We start from the raw sequence: 26,754 nt of genomic DNA on the forward strand, positions 1-26,754 counted from the left end.
TTATTTTAAGATTTCAAGTGGATAATCATGTAATCTGTGAATGATTATTTTTTTCCTTCTTCCTTTTCAATTCAATTCAATTCTTTAACTTTCTGTTCACTTTGTTTTTCTTGTTCTGGGGCTAGGGACACTGCAACACGATGCTGAATAGAGATGGCAACAGAATTTTCACAAAACTACTAGTGGTTACACTTCTCAAATAACAGTAAATATTGTAAAGAGAATGGACATTCCTTTAGATAGTTTAAAAAGAAAAAAAAAGGGGGGGGGGCCAGAGTACTGACGTACACCTTCCTGGAAAGGCAAACATTTTCCAAGCAACGATCGTTTGGTAAATCTTAAAGAACTCTTTTATGATAAACAAAGAGAAGGCGGTGAGAAAACTGACCTTTTTGTAGTAGACGGAGTCCCCTGTCAGGTAGCTGAGGTGGACAAACTCCATGTGCAGTGTACCAAATTCGGCAAGAATGCTGCTACCTGCAGATGCCCAGCCCCAGTTCCGCCCTACTCCACTGAGGGAAGGCAAAGGTCAAAGGAGACAGAATTGGAAAAAGACCAGAACATTTTTGTAATGAGTACATAAACTTTAATTCTTTTAGAAATTATTATATCGAACACAATAGCTTGTTTATATCTAACAGATTATTATAACTTTTTTTGAATAGGTACTATATCCACATGTTTTAAAAATCAAAACAATACAGGAAAGTACACAGTAAGTAAATAGATTTCATCCCTGAACTCTCACGTCTCTTCACCCTATCAGGCCCCACAGATAATCACTTGCATTAGTTTCTTATGTATTACTACAGAATTTTTATGCATATATAAGCAATCCAAATATCTATTATTTCCTCCTCTATTACACAAAATATAGCAAAGTATACATACTGCTCTGCATCTTGCATTTTAAGATACACTGCAGTGGTCTTTTCATAATTGGTTCATCACAACTTTCTCATTGTTTTTTAAACAACTGTACAAAATTCTATGATATTAATGATTTTCAATTTGAATGCCCCACCCCAGAGGCATATGAAAATGTGTGAGAGCATTCTGAGTTGTATCGAACCTTGAAGGTGCAATTTACGTTTATTGTGGTAGGGCCAAAGATGTAACGTGCCCGAGAATGGTTAAGTCAGTGTCATACAATAAAGAACTGTCCTGCCCCAAATGCTGATAGACATGTGTAAAACACCACTATATTACACAAACATAATTTAATCAACCCTCTGTTGGTGTTCCTTCAGCATTTTTCTAATATTTTGCTATTAATAAAGACTTTGACAGTGAATAATCTTATGTACATCTTTTTTGTGCTTATATACTCCTAGGGTATCTTCCTGCCTTTTTTCAGCCTGCCTTATAATTTACTGGAAGCTAGACTATATAAATGAAAAAGCACAGACACTTTGAACATTATATTCTTTCTTTCTAAAGGTTAAGTTCCTTCTGAAACACAGGTTGAGTGCAGGCAGACTTAAGGGGAGTCTATTTCCATTTTACCTCTATTTCTAGGGAGTGCCCTCTGGGACCGCAGCTGGAAGTCTGGGGTGTTAACAAGAGCCCTTTACCTTGGCAGCCTTAAACACTAATATCTTTCTCCCCAGTACCATGTGGCTGTTATTTTTTCTTTGCCCTTTAGCCTCCAACCACGATTTCCTTCTAAGTTTCCTTGAGTCTTGCCCCCATGCACATAAAGTTACAGAATCAGCCAACAATTTGAGAGAAATGTATAAATTGCTGGGCTTAGAAATTTCTCTGCAATTCCTTCCTGTCTTGAGATTTTGTCTCTCATGCCTCAGCCACTCTGGCAACTCTACCTGAGCATAGTCTCCTCTGCCCCAAATGACCAACCCTTGAGGCTTGGCCTCTCTGCCTGCACAATGATTTAAAACATGTCCTCAGGAAAAAAGCCAACATTTATACGGATATGACCTTCTCCTAGAAGTCCTCCCTCAGTTAGCTGCTCCAATGCCATTAAACTGCTTTGCTTAGCTGTTATGATTGGTTTTGTTATGGGAGGATTAGTTTGATACGGTTGGAACAGGAAGTCTAGGTTAATTATTCAAGTAGCAGAGCTCATGGATTATTTCTATGAGAACTCTAAACCATTCTCCAGGGTCTTTTCTACTTTCAGGAGGAAGTAAAAATACAAATCTTTCTCTTATTTTATATCCACTTGTATGCCGCCAATTCAATATACCATTATTTCTGTCTTGAGAAAACATTAAAATAGATAAAGTTCTTTAATTATTTGGTGCTATTTTCATATTGGCTTTGAAAATATGCTAGGAAAATACCACAAAATTTTTTTTTGGAGCTAGAAGTGAGAATCAAAGAAGAAATACGGATACAGTAAACTACACAGAACAGTCATTCATTTCCAAATATTAAGTGCCTAGTATGCTCTGGGAGATACAGTATTGAACCTGACATATAACATTCCTGCTCCTACATTAAATAAGACCATTTTAAATAGTGATAATTTCATACAGAAATTAGAATACTGAGTACTAGTGATAGAAGGTAAGTTAAAAGAAAGGTTCTTTATATATAGTGTTCAGAGAAACTGTTTCTGAAATGACACAATTTGCACTGAAACCTACATTAGGAGAAGGAGCCAGTGACGAACAGATCTGGAAGAAGAGAAATCCCAGTAGAGGAAACAACAAATGCAATGACCCCGAGGAAAAGGAAGGTGGCTGGTGTGGCTAGAGCTCAGGAAGGGGAAGTGAATGATACAGGATGAGGTTCGACAGCTAGATATAGTCCAGACTACACAAGAACTCTGGTAAGGCCATGCTAAATTAAAAAAAAAAAAATTCTGAGTGTAATGGAAGGTCATGAAGGATTTTAAGAAATATAACATCATATGTAAGGAATAAAGCATACCATTAAGAAAGATTACCTAGGCATCAGTGCGGTGAATGGATTACAATGTGGTCAAGTATAAACACAAAGTCCCTAGGAAGTCTAACAGCTTCCTCTTACCTACAAAAACTTTCTGTCCAAAGGTCCCAACATTGAATGCACTTAGAAGAAGTGCATTTAAACACTTTTCAGAACACTAAATTCTAAACAAGATTGTTCACATACTTGACACCCAACCTCACAGGAACGATCTAAAATGTTAAATTTGATATCTACCTATATTCCAACAACTCGGAAAAATAAAAAAATAAAATAAAAAAAAAACCCTAAGAAGAAGGTATAACACTGGTGAGGTGATGAGCTGCCAAAAACAAACAGATCATCATTTCATCAAAATGCTATAATTTTCAACTAATCAAAAATAAAAGGGGTAGGGGCGCCTGGGTGGCGCAGTCGGTTAAGCGTCCGACTTCAGCCAGGTCACGATCTCGCGGTCCGTGAGTTCGAGCCCCGCGTCAGGCTCTGGGCCGATGGCTCGGAGCCTGGAGCCTGTTTCCGATTCTGTGTCTCCCTCTCTCTCTGCCCCTCCCCCGTTCATGCTCTGTCTCTCTCTGTCCCAAAAATAAATAAAAAATGTTGAAAAAAAAAAATTTAAAAAAAAATAAAAATAAAAAAAAAAAAATAAAAGGGGTAGATATTAAAATGTACATATGTGTATCAGAGAAACTGAACAAAAAATATGTAATGACTACCAAAAAACAAAAACAAACAATCAAGCAAAAACCATGATCTCTCTGGACTGACCACCAGCAACTGGAGTTTAAAAATGTTTGATAAGCTTCTGCTGATTTACAAGGCAAATCAACCTGTGTCCTACATCGTGTTAAATGTTTTTCATAATAAGTGATCTATATTTTGTTTTTGTTTTGTTCAAAGTCCATTGAAAATCTTTAATCAATGAATTCAAGGAATGAAATAAATTTTTTAGCATATTGCAATGATTAAAAACAAATAAGTCACACAGAGAAAGACAGATACCATATGTTTTCACTCTTATGTGAATCCTGAGAAACTTAACAGAAGACCATGGGGGAGGGGAAGAAAAAAAAAAGTTAGGGAGGAAATCAAACCATAAGAGACTCTTAAAAAAATGAGAATAAACTGAGAGTTGATGGGGGGAGGTGGGAGGGAGGGGGAAGTGGGTGATGGGCACTGAGGAGGGCACCTGTTGGGATGAGCACTGGGTGTTGTATGGAAACCAATTTGACAATAAATTTCATATTAAAAAAAAAAACAACAACAAAGCACGTGAACAGGTTGACACTGAAATTTACCTCAGCAAAGGAGGAACTAAAAAATTAAATGATGTAAATTCAACCAATGTATAATGTTTAAATGGGTATATCTTGATTTATAGGAAGACTCTTGATGGAGCTCCTATTTTAAATTAAATATATTTATATATACTTCAGTGGAAAAAAATTGAGAAGACTTCTGATTTTGCATCAGCTAAATTGGAAGAAATATTAAAGCCAATTAAAAATAGAAGTTTTACACCAAAAAACCCCCAAATAATCCAATTAAAAAATGGACAGTGGACTTGAATGGACAACTTTCCAAAGAAAACAGAACAGGAGTTAACAGGTACATGAAAAGATGCTCAACATCACTCATCATCACACCTGTCAGAATGGCTAAAATCAACGACACAAGAAAGAAGAGGTATTGGCGAGGATGTGAAGAAACAGGAACCCTCCGACACCACTGATGGGAATGCAAGCTGACGCAGCCACTGTGGAAGCACTATGGAGGTTCCTCAAAAGTTAAAAATAGAATTTCCATATGATATAGTAATTCCACTACTGGGTATTTACCCAAAGAATATGAAAATGCTAATTCAAAAAGATAGATGCACCCATATGTTTACTGCAGCATTATTTACAAAAGCCAAGATAGAGAAGCAACCCAATTTTTCCACTGGATTAAAAAGATATGGTATATATATAGATATAAATACAATGAAATATTACTCAACTATAAAAAATTAAATCTTGTCATTTGCAACAACATGGTTGCATCTAGAGAATATAATGCTAAGTGAAGTAAGTCAGAGAAAGACAAATACCATATGAGTTCACTCGTATATGGAATTTAAGTAACAAAACAAATGAACAAAGGAAAAGATACAAAAAACAAAAACTCTTAAATACAGAGCACAAACTAGTGGTTGCCAGAGGAGAGGTGGGTGGGCAGACTGGCTGATGAACACTGAGAAATGTTTAGAACTGCTGAATTACTATAACATATACCTGAAACTAATATAACAAGGTATGTTCATTATGCTTGAATTAAAAAAAAAAAAGTTTTATGTAGAAAATACTCTGAGTGAAAAGAATCACATCTGTGAAAATAGCCAGGCTAAAATATTTACACATTTTAAATTGCAAAAAAATGGAGAAGTGAGAATATTCTACTTTTGAGCAGAACTTCCTCTGAGCAACTGTAGAGAGAATACCTTCTCAAATAAAAGCATACAAAAGAGTCAACTGAAGGTGCTAATAATTTCAAATTTAGATAAATATACAAGGATATAGGTCTGTGTGTGTTTAGAAATGGTTTCATTTTGGGAAATCATTTTTGAACAGAACTATTTGAAAGGTCACCCAATAAAATAAAACTAATTTGTCAGTCTTTAAATGTAAGAAATTAAGCAAATAATTTAACTGCTCCTCCATTCACTCTTGAGTGTAATTGTACCCTTAATTGTACACTTATAAATAAAACGCTTACTGGTTACCCTCATTATATGAACGGCATAACATGTTTTTTAAATTTAGTGTAACGTAAATATTTTCCCCATGACACCATTTAAGCGGGTGCACATTACTTTCTTATGTACTACCAAAATCTGCTTACCCAATCACGTTCCTCTTGGACATTCAATATGTACTTATGTCTCTGTTTTCATGAAATATGCTATGATAAATACCATTTCATATATGTCTCAGTCCGTGCCTCCGATTACTTCCTTAACTGCCAGAGGTGGAATTGCTGGGTCAAAAGGAATAGGTTTTAAGGGATTCTGATAGATATTGACAGACGCTTCTTCAAGGATGCTAGGTACAAGGAAAGCTGTGATGTAAGAATGACCTTCCCACATCCTTATCCACAAGAGGTGACATTAAAAAAAAAAAAAATAAGGCCTTCCCTATTTGGCAAAAAATAAATGCAATGGTTTCCTTAATTTTTATTTTAATGTGAAATCTTATTTTTGTTACATTTCACTCAATGGGGGAGAAGGGAAAGGTCACAGAGTCAATGATTTAAAATTCAAAAGATATGAAACAGACTTTTAACTACAGAGAACAGATGGTTCCCAGAGGGGAAGGGATGTGGGGATGGGCTGAAGAGGTGATGGGGATTAAGGAGTGCACTTGTCGTGATGAGTATCAGGTGATGTTATGGAAGTGCTGACTTACCATGATGCACACCTGAAAGTAATATTACACTGCATGTTAACTAACTGGAATTTAAATAAAAACTTAAAGAAAAAAAAGATATGGAACATAGCACAAAGTAAAAAGTCTCCCTCTAAGTCCTGTACTTCTTCCATTATTTCCCAGCCCCAAAGCTAACCTTTGTTCTTTCTCATCTAGTCTTTCAAAAATTTCATACCTACACAAGCATAATTTGAATTACTACATTAGGATTTAACTTCACTTTATATCTTGATTGGTTATTTATTTCTGTTTTTAATTTTCTATGTTTTCCAAACGTTTTGTGTCTAATATTTTTTCAAATTTAAGAATGTCTTCAGGGCGCCTGGGTGGCGCAGTCGGTTAAGCGTTCGACTTCAGCCAGGTCACGATCTCGCGGTCCGTGAGTTCGAGCCCCGCGTCAGGCTCTGGGCTGATGGCTCGGAGCCTGGAGCCTGTTTCGGATTCTGTGTCTCCCTCTCTCTCTGCCCCTCCCCTGTTCATGCTCTGTCTCTCTCTGTCCCAAAAATAAATAAAAAACGTTGAAAAAAATTAAAAAAAAAAAAAAAGAATGTCTTCAATTACAGATCAGTGATATTTTTTGTGGCTTTTTTTTTTCATAGCCCCTCAGTCAACTCTGGTCTATTTATTTTTCTTTTCAAAGAAACACACTGAGGTATGACTTAATACAGAAATGCATCAATTTAGACACAGAGTTTCAAGAGTTTTGGCAAATGAATACACTGGGGTAAGAATCAAGCCAATCTGTCCAATCCTGTCCTCATACACCATTGCAGTCAAATCACACTTTCCCTCCACCCAGTCTCAAATAAACCATTCATCTACTTTCTCACATTATTCATTAGTTCTGTATGTTCTAGAATTTTATGTGAACATAATCACACAGTATACATTCTTGGGCATTTGACTCTTTCATTCACCACATCTCTGAGATTCATCTATATTGCCATCTCCAGTAGTTCAATTCTTTTTATTACAAGGTGGTGCTCCATTGTTTTAATACCACAACTATTTAGTTATGCACCTGTTAGATAAACCCTGGCGTTGTTTACAGTTTGGGGCTATTAGGAATCAGGTGGTTATGAACCACCTCTGTACAAACATATGCTTTCATTTCTCTTGGTCATGTATTTATCTTAGGAATACAATTTCTGGGTCACATAATAATTCTGTTTTAACTGTATAAAACTGTTTTGCAAACTGGCTATACCATTTTATATTCCAGCAACACAGACTTAATATTTTGCTTTTTGGATGTCTATTTTTTATGATCAGGGCTTTAGTCCTCTTTCCTGCCTTCATCTGGACTGAGTGTTCTTTAGTAATTCCGTTTCTTCACTGGCTTATTTTTTGTGTGTATGACTGCTTTCCAGATTACCGTAGGTACCAATAACCGATCACAGTATACTTGCAAATCTCACACCCCTTCCCACATAATGTAACAACATGACAATACCCTCGTGTCATCCTCTGTGCTAGTGTCATCACACACTTCTCTTCCACGTATATTATAGACCTCCAGTGTGACGTTATTATGCTTGCTTTAAATAGCCAATTATCTTTTAAAGAAAACTGTTAAGACAAAAAAAAGCAGGCTTTTTACATTTTTTATTTATGTATTTACTCTTTTGGCTGTTCTTCCATTGCTTTATGTAGCTCTGCCTTTCCATCTAATGTCATTAAAAGTTCTGGGGCGCCTGGGTGGCGCAGTCGGTTAAGCGTTCGACTTCAGCCAGGTCACGATCTCGCGGTCCGTGAGTTCGAGCCCCGCGTCAGGCTCTGGGCTGATGGCTCAGAGCCTGGAGCCTGTTTCCGATTCTGTGTCTCCCTCTCTCTCTGCCCCTCCCCCGTTCATGCTCTGTCTCTCTCTGTCCCAAAAATAAATAAAAAACGTTGAAAAAAAAAAATTAAAAAAAAAAAAGTTCCTTTAACATTTCTGGTGACAGAGTCCTGTTGGCAAAAAATTCTTTAAGCTTTTGTCTGTCTTCAAATGTCTTGATTTCACGTGACTTCAGGTTTTTTTAAAATATAATTTCTTGTCAAACTGGTTTCCATACAACACCCAGTGCTCATCCCAACAAGTGCCCTCCTCAATGCCCATCACCCACTTTGCCCTCTCCCCCACCCCCCACCAACCCTCAGTTTATTCTCAGTATTTAAGAGTCTCTTATGGTTTTGAAAACTATTGTCAGTGATCACAGAATTCTAGACTGACTGTTCTCTTTCAGCACTTTCAAGATGCATTCCATTGTCTTCTGGCTTATACTGCCTCAGACAAGAAGCAAGCAGTACTTCTAACCTTGTTCCTTGTGCGTAATGTCATTTTTCCTCTGGTGTTAAAAAAAAAAAAAAGAAAAGAAAAAAGATTTTTTTTTTTTCATTGATTTTCACCCATTCATTAAGGCTTCTTTACCTTATTTGGGTTTCATCAAGTTTCTGGGACCGATGGGTTTATAGTAGTTCATCAAATGTGGAAAATTTGGGGCCATTCCTTCTTCGAATAGTTTTTCTGCCCTCCTCCTGCTCCCTCCCCACCCCCAACTACTCCATTATGTGTATGCTAAACATCTGGATATTGTCCTGCAGGTCACCAGCTACACTGGCTACGTTCCTTTCATTTTTCTTTCTGTGCTTCTGTTTGGGTGGTTTCTACCTCCATGTCTTCAAGTTCATGGATTTTGTCTGACGTGTCAAATTTGCTGCTGAGCCAGTCAAGCGAATTGTTTATTTCATATTATTTCTCAGCACTACAAGTTCCATTCAGTCCTTTATAAAATCTCTCTTCTCATCTAGTTCATATTTCCGTTTAAATCCCTGAGCATACTTATAATAACTATTTTAAAGTCCTTTACTGCAATCTGCATCACCTGTTATTTGTGCATGTTTCTACTGACAATTGTTTTCCTCCTGATTATAGGTTACATTCTCCTGAATGTATGAATTTTATTACCTTCCTTTAAAGCATTTTCAATTGTCTCTTGACAGTTAAATAACTTGTGGACAGCTTAGCTCTTTCAAGGATTGTTTCCAGGCTCTGCTAGGACAAATCTATATTGTCTTTACTCTGTGGCTAGTTTAGTTCTTTACTAAGGCATGAGCTTTCTGCACAGTTTCCAACCTCATATCCTTAGTGTTCAAAAGACGTTTTAATTTTTTAACTGGCCAATGTATTGGCCAGTTTTATTATTATCTTTATTATTATAATATCTTTATTATTCCAATGGGTTTTCAATTGATCATCTTCTTTTTCTTGTAGGAAAGCAATCATATGACCTGCTATTAACTATAATTTTGTCTCCAATCCATATCTTCATATTATTCCTTTTTCCTATTTGGTTACCCTTGTTAAAACCTCCAGAAAAATGTGAAATACTTTCTTATTCTTGATTTTAATGTGATGTCTCTAACATTTCATTAAATTTTGTATTTAATCAAAGCTGTACAACTTCCAGGCTTTTTATTATGTTAGAAATCTTTTGGGGCACTTGGGTGGCTCAGTCGGTTAAGCGTCCGACTTCCGCTCAGGTCATGATCTCGCGTTTCATGAGTTCAAGCCTCGCACAGGGCTCTGTGCTGACAGCTCAGAGCCTGGAGCCTGCTTCAGATTCTGTGTCTCCCCCTCTCTCTGCCCCTCCCCTGCTTGTGCTCTCTCTCTTGTCTCTCAAAAAATGAATAAATGTTAAAAAAAAAAAAAATTAAAAAAAAAAAGAAATCTTTTGGTGCCCAGAAGACATAAAGTCATTTTCTATGTTTTTCTCTAGAATTTATGCCCCCCAAAGTACCAATAAATATTTAAAAGGTTAAGCATTTTTAAGTGACCTTAAATGTTCAGAATCTATGTAAAAGAAGCCTATACCTCTACTGACTGACATAGGATAAGATTTAAATAAATGAAAAGACATAGCTTATTATACAGGAAAGGAATATTTAATGTAAAGATGTCCCCTAAAATAATTTCTAAATTTAGTGCAAACCCAAATATCAAAGATCAAAAAAAGTAAACTGGACACAATAATTCTAAATTTCATAGAAAGAAAATAAACATGTCAGCAAAGCTGATACTGAAAAACAGGACACTAAAGGGACCAGTACAACCCGACAATAAAGCAATTATAACACAGTAATTAAATTGATGCAGAATTAAAATAAATACACTAATTAATGCAACAGAATAAGATCTAGAAGACAGATTCACATATATTTGGAAATACTTTTTATATTTTATTATATTTTATCATAAAATTATTACTTCAGTGTCAGAGCAAAAACCTAAACATCTCAAAAAAAAAAAAAAAAAGCTCAGTTTTTATCTTCCTTTCTATACCACAACACATTCCAAATGGATCAAAGTTATAAAAGAAAAATTAAACCATTATTATACTAGAAAACATGTAAATCTTTGAAGAAAAGCCTCCCATAAATAGTAGCAAAAAGTATTTGCAACATATATGACAAAGTACTGATTTAGCTAATATACAAAAAGATCTTGAAGATTGATTTAAATCTTAAATCTAGTGTATACTTTAAAATATCCACTAGAAAACAGAAAAAGATGTAAGAAAGCTGTGCACTGAATAAAATGTACCCAACCTCACTCAAAAATCAGTGAAGTGAAAATTAAGATTTCATTTTGTCTCTATCTGATAAAAATAAACCCTATTTGAAAATGTTAGATAAGATGCACTCTCACACACTTATTGTGGAAATGTCTACTGGTATATTCTCTTTGTGTCTTTCAATACAAAAAATGCACATAACTCTGATCCAGCCTTTCTACCAAAGACATCCTACCACATATACATGTACACACATGTACACATACATATGATTCCCAACATATGCAGGACATTTCTTCTAGTGTTTTTTAATAGCAAAACTCTGGAAATAATTTAACTGTTCATTAATATCAGATTCATTTTAAATGAATCATAGTACTTTCATAATCATTATATTATAAAGTTCTTAAAGATTTAGTAGGGGCGCCTGGGTGGCTCAGCCATTTAAGGGTTCGACTCTTGATTTCGGCATTAGGATCATGAGATTGAGCCCCATGTTGGGTTCTGTGCTGACAGTGCAGAGCCTGCTTGGGATTCTCTCTCTCCCTCTCTCTCTGCCCCCACCCAGTGTGCACACGCACGTCACTGAACACTCACGTCACGAGTATTATCTTTTTTTTCCAAAAGTTCACTTCCAGAACACCATTTCAAATGGCTGTGTTACATTTCAGTATATGGACATGCCACTATTCTGTATTTAATGTACATTCTATTTTCATTAATATAAACATCACTGCTATGAGCATCCTTACAATTAAACCTTTGTAAATACTTTCACCTATTTGTATTAAGATAAATTTCTAGAAGTAAAATTACAAGGTCAAAGGGCAAGCATATTTGAAAGTTTCTAAAACCTACTGCCAATCTATCTTCCAAGTTACAATTTCCAATTCTAACAACTATATGTGGTTCATCATTTCTTCACTTTGTCAGTCCTAAACAATACAATTTTCTTTTTGTCAATTTTCTAGGTAAGAAAATACAGTCTTATTTCCAATCTAAATACTTTTGATCACTAAAGTGACTGAAGATTTTTTACGTTTATCTTTAACCAGATTTATATATTAAGAATGACAGTCATGTGCTATTAATACCACTAGTGCTATTAACATTTTTCTAGTTGGTTATTCTCCTTAAATTTTATGATGATGTCTTATAAGTGCTTTAAGTTCAACATGATTGAAAATTTCAAGCGAAGCAAGCGTATGTTTAAAATCAGTTGAGTACATGACTCAACAATTCTACACATTACTCAGTACTCACATTATAAGTGTACTTTTTTTTGCAGTTTATTTATTTGAGAGAGACAGAGACAGTGCAAGTTGGGGAGGGGCAGAGAGAGGGGGAGAGAGAGTGAATCCCAACAGGCTCCACGCTGCCAGTGCAGAGCCCGACGTGGGGCTTGAACTCATGAAACTGAGATCGTGACCTGAGCTGAAAAAAGAGTTGGACGCTCAACTGACTGAGCCAACCCAGACACCCTATGATAAGAGTACTCTTAATCATCACCTATTTCACCTACCAGCTACCCACTTTTTCCCTCTAGTAACCATCTGTTTGTTCTCCGTAGTTAAGGATCTGTTTTGGGTGGGGTTTTTTTCTTTTTGTCTCTTTCATTCTGTTTGTTTTTTAAAGGTCCTAATTTTTACCTCCTTACTCCTTCTTGAATAATGAGAGGCCCATCTAAATTAAGTATTTACCCCAAGTAGACAATTTCCTCTTAGAACCCTTCACTGAGCTACGTATAATAGAATTTCCTTCTGGGGTCAAGCTGAAGAAATTCAGTGACACGGCAGTTTGAGGTTTATGTGGAGGATACCAAAACTGTTGGCTAGGAAACTTATCTCTGTGTGGTTCCTTCTGCTCTGTTTTTAATGGAACCTTCCAAATATGGTTTTGTTTTGTTTTTTTGCGGGGCTCAGTTTAGCTTCATTCACTGTGCTTTTGCCAACCATGGAAGAATCATACTATTGCTTATCAGACTTCTATCTGGGATAGGTGTCATTTGACCGTAGTCACCACATTAAGTGATACGAATATGGTGGTGAACAAAACACGCATGGTTCTGTTGGATGGATGTACAGAGCAAGAGAATTCAACCTAATGCAGGGGTTAAACAACGCTGCCTTTGAATGCTGTTGCCTTCAGGAAGGCAAAAAACTCCAAGTGCTTCCAATCTGTTCTATGAGTTAACCCTCCAGAAGTGAAGTAACCTTCTTATTTCCTATGTACATTTTCCTACTTTTTCAGAGAAGAGAAAAGAATTTCAAATACACTCTCTCATGATCTTCCTTCAATCTCCAGATAATAAAATTTATCTCAGTTAACTCCAAGGCAAGCTTTCCAGTTAAAGGTTAAGCCTCTTTACAGAAATGCCACTTCTGCCCTTTCATAAATCTCCTTACTTAAAGGATTAGCAGAGGCATTTGGAGGTTCTTATATACTGGTTCCCCATATTTCATCACCAGCCCTTCCTCTAAAAGTTCAATTTTCCCCCCTATATTCTCTCATCTCCACATCTCCTTTTGGTTAGACTACTTCCTCCACTTAAAATGCCCTACCCCATTTGTATCACCAATTAGTATCATACTTCTTTATAAAAGCAAATTAAAGCACTCCATGAAAACACCCTGATCTTCTTAAACACAAGCCTTCTTTTTTCTGATGATCTCATATCATGTTGATTGCACACGGATGCCTTCTACTTTATAACAAAACATCTGGGTACCTGCCATGTGCCATTCCACTGAAAATCACAACAATGCAGTCCCAACTTGTCCTCTGACAGTAAAAACTGAGTGAAATCTGTTGCGTTTCTATACAACAATAATGAAGCAGCAAAAAGAGAAATTAAGGAAATCAATCCCATTTACAACTGCACCAGAAATAACAACATACCTAGGAATAAACCTAACTAAAGAGGTCAAAGACCTAATACTCTGAAAACTATAAAACACTGATGAAAGAAACTTAAGAAGACACAAAGAAATGGAAAGACAGTCCATGCTCTTGGATTAGAAAAACAAATATCATTAAAATGTCTATACTACCCTAAGCAATCTACATATTTAGTGCAAGCCCTATCAAAATATCAATAGCATTTTTCACACAGCTAGAACAAACAGTCCTAAAATTTGTATGGAACCACAAAAGACCCCAAATAGTCAAAACAACCTTGAAAAAGAAAAGCAAACCTGGGAGCATCACAATTCTGGACTTCAAGTTATATGACAAAGCTGTAGTGATCAAAACAGTATGGTACTGGCACAAAAAATAGACACATGGAACAATAGAACAGAATAGAAAACCCAGATATGAACCCACAACTATATGGTCAAATAATCTTCAACAAAGCAGGAAAGAATATCCAAGACCTTCTCTTCAACAAATGGAGTTGGGAAACCAGACAGCAACATGCAGAAGAATGATACTGGACCACTTTCTTACACCATACACAAAAATAAATTCAAAATGGATTAAAGACCTAAACGTGAAACCTGAAACCATAAAAATCCTGGAAAAGAGTACAGGCAGTAACTTCTTTGACATTGGCCATAGCAACTTCTTTCTAGATACGTCTCCCGAGGCAAGGCAAACAAAAGCAAAAATAAACTATTGGGACTTCATCAAAATAAAAAGCTACTGCACAGTGAAGGAAACAATCAATAAAACTAAAAGACAACCTAGGGAACGGGAGAAGTTATTTGCAAATAACAGCTGAAAAAGGATTAATATTCAATATATAAAGAACTTATAAAACTCAACACCTCAAAAATGAATAATCCAATTAAAAAATGGGCAGAAGACATGAACAGACATTTTTCCAAGGAAGATATACAGATGGCCAACAGACACATGAAAAGATACTCAACATCACTTATCATGAGGGAAATGCAAATCAGAACTACAATGAGGTTATCACCTCACACCTGTCAGAATGGCTAAAATCAACAACATAAGAAACAACAGTCATTGGCAAGGATATGGAGAAAGGGGAACCCTCCTGCACTGTTGGTAGGAATGCAATCTGGTACAATCTGGTACTCTGGAAAACACTATGGAGCTTCCTCAAAAAGTTAAAAATAGAACTACCCTATGATCCAGCAATTGCACTATGAGGTATTTACCCAGAGAGCACGAAATTACTAATTTTGTACATGGACTGCAATGTTTATAGCAGCATTATCTACTATAGCCAAATTATGGAAGTAGCCCAAGTGTCCTTCGACTGATGAATGGATAAAGAAGTGGTGTGCATGTATACAAATACACACATACATACATATATATATATATGCAAACGTATACACATACATACACACACACACACACACACACACACGTACACATTCATTCACACACACACAAAATGGAATATTACTCAGCCATAACAAAGAATGAAATCTTGCCATCTGCAATGACATGGATGGAACGAGAGAGTATCATGCTAAGCGAAATAGGTCCATCAGAGAAATCACAAATACTTACTATGTGATTTTACTAATATGTGGAATCTAAGGAACAAAACAAGCAAGGAAAGGACAACAGAAAGCGAGAAAAAAAACAAGAAACAGACTCAACTATACAGAACAAACTGATGATTACCAGAGGGAAGGCAGGTCGGGGATGGGCTAAATAGGTGATAGAGATTAAGGAGTATACCTGTTGTGAACACCAGATGATGTAAAAAAAGTGTTGAATCATTATATGGTACATCTGAAACTAATATTACACTGTATGTTAACTAACTGGAATTTAAATAAAAACTTAGAAGAAAAGAAAATTGATAGAAGCACTGATCAAATGTCAGGAGACAAACCCAGGTGTGCCCTTTTGATGTCCAATTTCCTCATCTATAAAGTAAAGATACCTATTTCACATGGATATTGTTAGAATTAAATAAGATCATGTTTATAAATGTACCATGCTACAAAGATTCACTTTTTGTACTTCCTATTAAAAAATAAACAAAAACTGTGTTATTCATCTAACATATCTATAGTATATTGCTTAGGAGAGTTCAGCAAAAATTTAAATGCTATCTTTTACTGAATGTATGATATCAGTATAAAAAGGAAAATACATAACAGATAACACAGAGAGTAAAAAATAATACAAGAGTGTAATATATACTGTGCCTGATGGACAGAGGCTTATGAACACATAAATTACTAAAATTTACTTAAATAGAAAACAGAAACATGATCTAATTAATGTAACTTATTAAGTGTCAAAAGACAGTAAATCAGCAGTATCAAAACTTACTCAAAATAAAATCTGGAACCAAGTAATTTTACCAGAAGTGTCTACCAAGAATCTTGGGATTACAAAATTAAATTAAATTAAATTAAATTAAATTAAATTAAATTAAATTAGTAAATATCTTAAACAGACTCTTCATGAGAAGAATCACTACCCAACACGTTTTGAAAGAGAACCTAGATATCAAAGCCAGACAAGAGTATTAAAAAGTGCAGACCAATCTCATGTGTGAAAAAGATACAATGACCCCAAACAACATATCAGCAACTAAAATCCAGCAATATAGAAAAAGAATAGTACATCATGATCAAACTGGATTTGTTCCTTGAATGCTATAATGGTTTCTCATTGAAAAACAAATCCATGTGGATGTCTGGAATAAAAAGATTTAGGAACAAAATTCTTGTCAACATTTCGATAACTACAGAAAAATTGCTTGGAAAAAGTTCAACAATACATAATTTTAAAAAAGAACCTCTTAAAATATTAGCAATAATAGAAATGTCTTATGACTAGCATCACACTTAATGGTAAAAACTCACTTTCCACTAAACAAGAGTATCCTTGGTCACTATTTCTATTCAATACTATTGCTCTAAGTTCTAGCCAGTAAAGTAAGGGGGAGGGGGTAAAACCAAAACTGTCCCTATTCATAGGTGAGATGCCTGTATATAAAGAAATCTCTGATAAATTATTGCTATTAAACAAGAGGATTCAAATTCAGCAAGATCACCGAATTCAAAATAAGTTTACAAAAACAACTATATTCTATGTTCCAGCAGTAGGGAATGAAAAATTTTAAATAATACCGTTTATTATAGTGTTTTTTAAACAAAGAATCTATGAATAAATCTAACAAAATTTTTCTAATCTCTGCTCTCATTATGACCCTGAGATCTTCTAATGACTTAACTAACCTCTCCTGCAGAAAATTAAAAACCAAGAATCTATGAATAAATCTAAAAAAATTTTTCTAATTTCTGCTCTCATTATGACCCAGAAATCTTCTAATGACTTAACTAATCTTTCCTGCAGAAAAAAATTATAAACTCTAGATGAAATACAAACTGGCCTTAAAGTCACTGGAGAATAAAACAAAAGTGGTCAGATTCCAAGGACAGTGGAAACTTGCAAATATGGGCAAGTATGGGATAAGTTTCACACTTTCTTACAGCTTTTACCCCAAATTCAAAGCCCATACTAGGCAGAACAGAGAAAATCTGACAGAAAACTTGCAGTCCTTCTGTCTTAAAGAATCAGAAGCCAGTTTTTGCAGCAATTACAGCTGCTGAACAAAGAGGGAGAAAGAATGCTGGGGAGAAAAGAGCAAGAAAGGGGGAAGCCTCTAGTTGTGTATATGAAGTTTGTCCCTGGCTGCCATGCGAATCAGGAATGCTTGAAAACAGAAACAATGCTCTGGAGCAATACAGGTTAAAGATAAAGAAATGAAATGAATTGAGACATTGTTTGAAGTTTGAATCCAACTAAGAAGGAAGTTAAAGGACTACTTAAATCCCTCTCTCTCTCCCTCCCTCTCTCTCTCTCTCTCTCTCTCACACACACACACACACACACACACACATACACACACCTAACCGTAACAGAATCCAGAATTTCCATAACAAAACTTTCAGAATGTCCCAGATTCATTCAAAATGCTACCCAGCCTCAAGTGAAAAGCTAATCAATGACACCAACTCCAAGATGGCCCAAGTGTTAGAAATAGTAAGACTTTAAACCAGGTATTCTAACTGTGCTTTATGAAATACAGGTGTGTCCACAATGAATGAAAAGACAGAAAATCTCTATCTCAGAAACAGAATGAGAAAGAATCAGATCAAAATTCTAAAAACTCCACTGCATGGGTTTAAGAGCAGATTAGAGCAACTTAGGAAAGAGTCATGAAGACATGAAGACAGATCAGTGGAAATTATTCAGTCTGAAGAACATAGGAAAAAAAAAAGATTGAAAAATATAAACAAAGACTTCAGGGACCATGACACAAAAACAAAAATTCTGAAATACAAGTAAATGACATTTCAGAAGGAGGTAAAGAAAGGGGAAGAAAAAAACATTTGAAGAATTAATGGCCAAAATTTTACCATTATATTTGGTGAAAGACCTAAATATTCAGATTCAACAAGCTCATCAACAAAGTCTAAGGAGGATACAAAAGAAACAACAACCAACATAAACCTGAGGCACCTCTTAATGGAACTCCTGAAAACCAAAAATAAAAAAAATCTTAAAAGCATTCAGAGGAAAAAGACTATATATGTATACGACAACAATCATTTACATTATGACTTAATCAGAAACAATGGAAAACATATGAGAAACAATGGAAAACATAGAAAGAAACAATGTTGTTGAAGGGTAGAAAAACTCACCAATTAAAAATTTTACATACACTAAAAATAAAATCCTTTAAGAATAAAAAACCTTTTTATAAAACACTTTTCAAACAAAGAAATTCAAGTGAGAATTCAAGCCTACAAATGAGCATTACAAGAAATACTAAGGTTCTTCAGGCTGAAATGAAGTGGTACCAGATTAAAGAAAGGTCAAATCTTCAGAGAGAAACAAAGAGTACTAGATATAGTAACTCCCTGGGTAAATACTAGAATATCATTCTCCTCAATTCTATAAAGTAAATAGGTCTGTTTAAACTAATATTTTAATAATGCGTTTTGAGATTTAGAGTGTATTAAATACAATTCATTTCACAACTATGGCATATAAAGGATGGGAGGGAGGAGATGAATGGAAAAGTAGGGTTGAAATGTCACTATACATAAGTAGTACAATATTAACTCTGTTAAATGAAAAATTAATTTTGTACCCCATGATTTTATAGCAACCACCCCCAAAATATAATAAATTAGTTAAATAAAAGCACTAATAAACTAAAGCAGAATTCTACAACATTTGTCAATTCAAAAGATGTTAGGACAAAGGAAATGAAGGAAGGAAAAACAGAACTTACACCAAAAACCATAAAATACTTAGTAATAAATCTAACCAAAGAGGTGAAAAATCTATACACTGAAAACTATAGAAAGCTTTTGAAGAACTATAGAAAGAAACTGAAGAAGACACAAAAAAAATGGAAAAATATTCCATGCTCCTGGATAGGAAGAACAAATATTGTTAAAATGTCAATACTACCCAAAGCAATCTACATATTCAAAGCAATACCTATCAAACTAACACCAGTATTCTTCACAGAGCTAGAACAAACAATCCTAAAATGTGTATGGAACCAGAAAAGACCCCGAATAGCCAAAGCAATCTTGAAAAAGAAAACCAAAGCAGGAGGCATCACAATCCTGGACGTTAAGCTGTATTACAAAGCTGTAATCATCAAGACAGTATGGTACTGGCACAAGAACAGACACTCAGATCAACGGAATAGAACAGAGAACCCAGAAATGGACCCACAAACATACGGCCAACTAATCTTTGACAAAGCAGGAAAAAATAGCCAATGGAATAAATAAAGACAGTTTCTTCAGCAAGTGGTGCTGGGAAAACTGTTCAGCAACATGCAGAAAAATGAACCTAGACCACTTTCTTACACCATACACAAAAATAAACTCAAAATGCATGAAAGACCTAAATGTAAGACAGGAAGCCACCAAAATCCTCCAGGAGAAAGCAGGCAAAAAAATCTCTTTGATCTTGGCTGCAGCAACTTCTTACTCAACATGTCTCCAGAGGCAAGGGAAACAAAAGCAAACATGAACTATTGGGACCTCATCAAAATCAAAAGCTTCTGCACAGCGAAGAATGAAACTATCAGCAAAACTAAAAGGCAACCGACGGAATGGGGGAAGATATTTGCAAACGACATATCAGATAAAGGGTTAGTATCCAATATCTATAAAGAACTTATCCAACTCAACACCCAAAAAACAAATAAGCCAGTGAAGAGGGGGAAATGGGTGGTGGGAATGGAGGAGGGCACTTGGGATGACCACTGGGTGTTGTATGTAAGCCAATTTGACAATCAATTATATTTTTAAAAAAGGAATAATTGATTTGTCATAGAGGGTATTCTAAGGAAAATTATAAAATACTTTTAACTGAAAAATGAAAAAAGCATTAAAATTTCTGGGATGAAATTTACAGCTTTAAAATTCTTATAAAAATAAACAAATAAATAAAATTCTTACAGAAAAAAATGCTTATTAGGGAAAAAAGAGGTAAAAATTAAAGACCTAGAGTTCCAATGTAAAAGCTTTAAAAAGAGCTAAGGAAGTACAGAAGAGGAAAAAAAATTGAAATCAATGAGACAGAAAACATAAATCATAGAATTAATGTTACTAAATTCAGTTAAAGACAAAAGTCAGTTCTTTGAAAAGATTAATAAAACTGATAAATGCCTACCAGGATTGATAAAAGGAGAAAACAAATTACCAGTATCAAGACTGAAAGAGGGGTTATCACTATAAAGCCTAGAAACATGAAAGGCATAAGAAAGGAACATGTACAACTGCACACCAAAATCTTTGATAACTTCCATGAAATGGATAAATTCCTTATGAATACTATTAACCTGACACAAAATGAAAATAAAATCTGAATATCCATATATACATTTATATCACATATATATGTTGAATATACATGTATGAAATATGTATGTATATACATACATACATACATATAGTTGAATATGTTATTAAAATCTTCCCACAAGAAAACTTCTAGCCCAGATGGTTGTGTAGGTGAATCTATCAAATATTTAAGGAAGAAGTAACACCAGTGCTTTCAGAAAACAGAGGAAGAGAGACTATTTCCTACTTCATTTTATGAAACCAGATAACTCTAATACCAAACACAGCTATACATTAAAGAGGATAATATATTATGGCCAAGGACTATCCCAGGAATTCAAAGTTGGTTGAACATTTGAAAATCTAACAATAATTTACCATATTAACAGAATAAAGGTGAAAAATGTTATGATCATCACAGATGAAGAAAAAGAGTCATCTGGCATTTCTCAACATCCACTCATGATAAAAACTCTCTAAGTAAAAATAGGGAGAGAAGGAATTTCCTCAACCTGACAAAGGCAATTGATGAGAAATCTGCAGCTAACACTATACGTGATTAAATTTTTTTTAAAAAGCAATATTACAAAAACCTTTACTAGAAATCTAGAAGACACAAAAAATATAGGAGACAATCTTTTTAACAAAAACTGTAAACCCAAATGTTACAGAAGACTTATTTGAATATATAAAAATTTAAAACTTATGAATAAAAAATTAAAAATAAAGCAAAAAAAACAAGTCTAAATGTCCAATAAATTTATGAAAATGATGCTCAAGTTCACTAGTCAGAAAACACAAATGAAAATAACAATGAGTAATACTTTATAGCCATCAGTCTATCAAAAATTAAGCAGAACTTACACCTGCAGACATTTAGGTACTCTCACACATTGTAGGTAGAAATATGATGAAACTATAGTCTTTTTGGAAAACATTTTGGGAGTAACTATTAAATGTAAAATGCATAAACCCTTTGATCCAGCAATCCTACATTTGAGAATCTGTCCCACATACAGCCATGGGGCGCCTGGGTGGCTCAATCAGTTAAGCGTCTGACTCTTGATTTTGGCCCCAGTCATGATCTTGTGGTTGTGAGTTCGAGCTCCGCGTAGAGCTTTGCTGGCAGCGCGGAGCCTGCTTGGGATTCTCTGTCTCCTATCCCCCTCTCTCACTCTGCCCCTACCTTGTTTGTGCTCTCTCTCTCTCTCAAAAATAAATGAATAAGCTTAAAAAAAAAAAAAAAAAAAAGAAAGACACACAGCCTCTGATCCAGCAATCATATTCTTGAGAATCATTTTCAGAGAAAAATTCTCACTACAAGAGGACATATATAATAGGATACTATTGTTAAAAATGTTTATGGTAGCAAAATAATGGAAACAAATACCATTGATAAGGCAATGATTGAATAAATTATGGTACAACCCATGTATAGCATTGTAGCCAATGTATTTTAGGTTACACTAAATACGTTTCACTAGGTAGTCATCAGGAAGTCTGACTTAGAGCTTTATCAGATGATCTGGAAGAGTATTTCCCTGAGATACTGTTGAGTGAGAAAAATAAGAGGCACAAAAGCAAGCATCCAAAAAACCCACACAAAATGTTTAAACTTGCCCCAGAGCCTGTACCATACTGTAGAAGGTAAACACGTGGGGCTAACATAGGTTGGTTTTCAGGCAGCAAGAGAGGAGGAAAGCCTATGTGTGGGACATGTGCAGAGCTCAACCAAAAGAAAAAGAAAAAGCTTTAAAAAAATAGGTAAATAATTAGTTATGATCTAAACTCAAATAAAATGTGTATTTGTGTGAATATACACAGAGAAAGTAAGTGAAAATTAAATTTATAAAATGTTCAAGACAATGATCGTTGAATGCCTTCCCACTTTCAGCTCGATCTGAGTTTGAGGTTTTGTGATTTAAGAAAAAAGTCCTGCAGTCTTTCTTCGCTTTCTTCAACTCATAATTAAATTTTAAATTAATAATAATTCTTATTATTTAGGAAAGTTATAGGATTCTGACAATGGTACTGAAGGAAACCTCAGAAAATCTGTCTTAAAAATAAGGAATGAGAACAGATGTAGTATGTCGTTTGGCCATCTCTTTTTGTGTAGGTCACTGTGGAACTCCAGCCAAATTATCCCCCTCACAAGGAGGTAATTTATATTATAGATAGAGCATGAAATCAGAGAACAGTGAAGTTAAATTTAATGTTCAGCATTAAATGCTAATTTCTCAATGGAAATCTAAACTCTATACAGCTCTCCATTATAAAGAAATAATTAAAATAGATCACTTTTTTCAAGTAAAGTTGTTACAGAATCATGATTCCAGAAAAATAAGTGTTCCCAACCTTCATTCTAAAGGGCCTGGCAGCAAGAACAAGAGTCAAATTTTCATGTAATTTCCAAGCTCCAACATTGAGAGGAATAATAAATTTCATTTGGAGGAAAACGTACGCAGTAAAAATTTGTCAGCATAAATTATTTCAATGCAAGTTAGATATACTGACATTACCCAATTTTTTAAATTTTAATTATATATCTTTGCATGATTTATAAAGTTATCAAAATTTTTTCTTTCATCTATTTCTAAGTGAAACCAGTGTTTTCTATCAGAATGGAACATACTGCAAAGAATGTTGAAGAGTTCACTTTGAACTTCAACAGTACAAACACCATAATAAGAATCCTGGGGTCAACATCGTGAATTATTTTCTCCCTGATCATTCAATAATAGGAAGGCCTGGTTTTAAGGCACGTTTGTGTTCCATTATGACTTAGAAGGTCAACAGGTGGTACACAAAAAATTAAAGAGGCGAAGCACTTTGAATCCATTACAACATGAAATGGAAATGAATAAGCAAATAAAAGAAACATATAGGTAAGGAAGAGAAATTTACACTTAGAGAAGCAAGCAGTAGAAACTGGAATACAGTTAAGGCAGATGAATTGTTGCAAAGTGAAGAACTTTTAAAAAAAACAAAACAAAACAAAACAAAACAAAAAACCAAAGAATGTTTTAAAGAAATATATTTTTGCATATATGTAGAGAAAAACAATTTAAGTCTTATAAAGTATGGGGAGGGCTGATCGTTAGTAATTTCTAACACTAAGTTAATCTAATTCTTTCAGAACAGGAATAACCACATAAAAGTAAAATTTACCTTTTCAGATTCACCATTGCCCAAGGAATCCCAGTGGGTGTGTTAAAGGCAGGAAGGAGTTTCTCAGCCAGCTGAACTGCTTTAATCTTGAATATCTGCGATCAAAACAACATAAAGGAACTTTTTATAAAAAAAATTATAGCCACCCATTCATAAATTAAAGCCATTGTCATTTGCTGATCTCTCACAGGTCACATACTACACAGAAGTACAAGGAGAAAAAAGGGCATCTCTTTGGTACCATGAAGCATACAGCAATCAGAGAAAACGTTTGTAAACTGGATACTGAGGAAAGCTGAGTATGTAATGGCCTGAAATTATAATTAACTGAAAGGGAAAGATGTGCTTTTAGTGTTAATATTATCTGTATTTTCAGCTGGCAAAAGTCTAAGAAATGTCAGGTTATGAAATGTCCATCCGATGGTATGCAAGCTTAGCACAAACATTAAAACAAAGATTTGGATAAATGCCCTTGAATTACTGTAAGCATGTTTATGTCTCAACGTTTTCCATCAACGTCTATCCACATTATTAAAAAGAAAAGGTCTGAGTTCCCATTCCAAGTCTGAGAGTTATAAATGCTTCAACTACTGCTATTTGGGGTACGAAACAATAAACTACGCTAGTATCAGTGGTTTCCAAACTTTTAGAATCATGTACTACTACCAAGATATTCAGAGTAAACTTTCTAATATTCTTAGCATATCCAAATGGATATGCCTCTCTATCCCACCTTTGGAGACTGTTGACTTAAAGGCTCCAAAATGAGACTAGGTCCCAATAACCTAGTAGGAAAAAAGGCACATTCTCCTATATGCTTCAAGCCTATCTTCTCTCAAATTGATTTCAAACTCATCAGATATTTCAGCTTCCATCCGTCCACTGCAGTCAAATATTTTTGATAAAATATTATTCAACTCTTCAAATAAGGAGTTGAAGGTCTGAAACAGATCAAAGTTATATGTTGAGGTTATATTAAACAAAGCACCCCAACATTACTGGGGGTAGAAGATATCAGAGAGAAATACACACAAGCTAACAAAGAAATAGGAGGTTAAGATGTTTTTGCAAGGTTCCTTAAATGAGGCAAAACTTCTTAGCAAAACTTGTAATTAGATATTCTCATACATCAACAATTTACCATTTCCTTGAATGCCTACTTTGACGTAAAAGTCTCAAGAAAAATGTAACAATTTAAGGTTAGTTTTTGTTTCTAGAGAGATCATGTGCGTGTGAGTACATGAACTGGGGAGGAGCAGAGGGAGAGAGAGAATCCCGAGCAGGCTCCATGCCCAGTGCAGAGCCCCACACGAGGCTCGATCCCACGACTCCAGGATCATGACCTGAGCCAAAATCAGGAGTTGGACGCTCAACCGACTGAGCCACCCAGGCACCCCAAAGTTAAAGTTTTAACAATTTTCTCATATTCATCTCATATTCAGGAAAGCAAATGTAAACTGTTCCCCTTATGGTAACATTTTTATCTTAATAAAGTCTAGTTACATTATATAGTGAACAGTACTACTTCTGTTTACCATGAGGACAAAGGGACGAAGTTCTTACCTAATGTTAATATCACGGATTTGTTTTTATATCACACCTTTCCTACATACAAAAATTAATGTTTGGGGTGCCTGGGTGGCTCAGTCAGCTGGGCGTCCGACTCTTGATTTCAGCTCAGGTCTATCTCACAGTCATGAGATAGAGCCCCACGTCAGGCATGGGGCCTGCTCAAGATTCTCTCTCTCCCTCTCTCTGCCCCTGCCTGCCCCGCTCACGCTCTCTCTTTCTCACTCTCTCAAAACAAACAAAAAACTAATATTCAAAATGGTAAAATGCTTACAAACATAAACTTTTCTAAACAGAAAGCATTCTCCTTTCCCTTCCAGAAGTAAACTTCCAAAAGATATTTTCTAATTTTCAACTAATTGGAGCCATCAATAGCAGATAACATATATAGTAACCAGTTTATAGTACACAGCCCCCCAAAACAACACCCCAAAATCACAGAGAACAATTTCCTTATATAGTATGCTTATCTCAATATATTCACAAACACACAAACTCTTTAATGATGAATAAATTATAGCCCTACATTTCTCATTTTCACAAATATTTTGGTAGACAGCAGCAACAGCTAATTTAAAACATACTACTTTTCGGCAATGCAGGCAAGTAATACAAAATCCAAAAAGTGTCAAAGTAAAAAATAAGTCTCTTTTCCAGTCCGATTTCTCCACTACACAGTTCCTTCTACAATGCAGGCAGCTATCAGCTTCTTAAATGTCTAGTAAATACCTTGCACTAAATTAGTTCCATTGTATACATGGTTCCTAGCCTTGTCACATCAAATCCTCATTTTCTGACTTTCGCAGAGACAGAAATGCGATTAACAGTTTACACACACACACACACACACACACACACACACACACACACACACATACACACAGAATCTTTGTCTTTGTCTCTCTCTGAAACATGGACTATCACGCACTCTATCCTGAACTTGCATCTTTCACTTTACTGAACCTTGGAGATCTTTCCAAATCAGTCCACAAAGGTCTACCATAACCTTCTCTTTAGTGGCTGCAGAATTTCTCCTTGTATGGATATACTGTAATTTAGTCAGTCCCCTATGTGACAGACATATGTTTCCAAACTATGTGACTAGGTAAGATAAATTCTCAAAGGGGAACCAAAGTATTGATGGGTATATTCATTTGTAATTTTCATAGTTAATGCCAATTTGTCTTCCACACACTTTGCCAATCCATATTCCTATCAGAAGGTATCAGTAGCCATTTCCCTGTATTCTTGTTAACACAAAAGTCATCA

At 35.1% G+C, this 26,754-nt stretch overlaps 1 protein-coding gene across 2 annotated transcripts in view; it reads right to left on the bottom strand.

The window, feature by feature from the left end:
- Positions 1 to 26,754, bottom strand: part of MAN1A2 (mannosidase alpha class 1A member 2) — a 178,268-nt gene that overhangs the window by 72,626 nt on the left and 78,888 nt on the right. For both annotated transcript variants that reach the window (XM_058716066.1, XM_058716065.1), the window contains exons 6-7: positions 23,917 to 24,011; positions 389 to 512 (exon numbers count right to left, since the gene is read on the bottom strand). In XM_058716066.1, the coding sequence (XP_058572049.1) occupies positions 389 to 512; positions 23,917 to 24,011 (219 nt within the window). The remainder of the gene's footprint in view (positions 1 to 388; positions 513 to 23,916; positions 24,012 to 26,754) is intronic.

This window comes from Neofelis nebulosa, chromosome 2 (genome assembly GCF_028018385.1).
Source record: "Neofelis nebulosa isolate mNeoNeb1 chromosome 2, mNeoNeb1.pri, whole genome shotgun sequence".
NCBI lineage: Eukaryota > Metazoa > Chordata > Mammalia > Carnivora > Felidae > Neofelis > Neofelis nebulosa.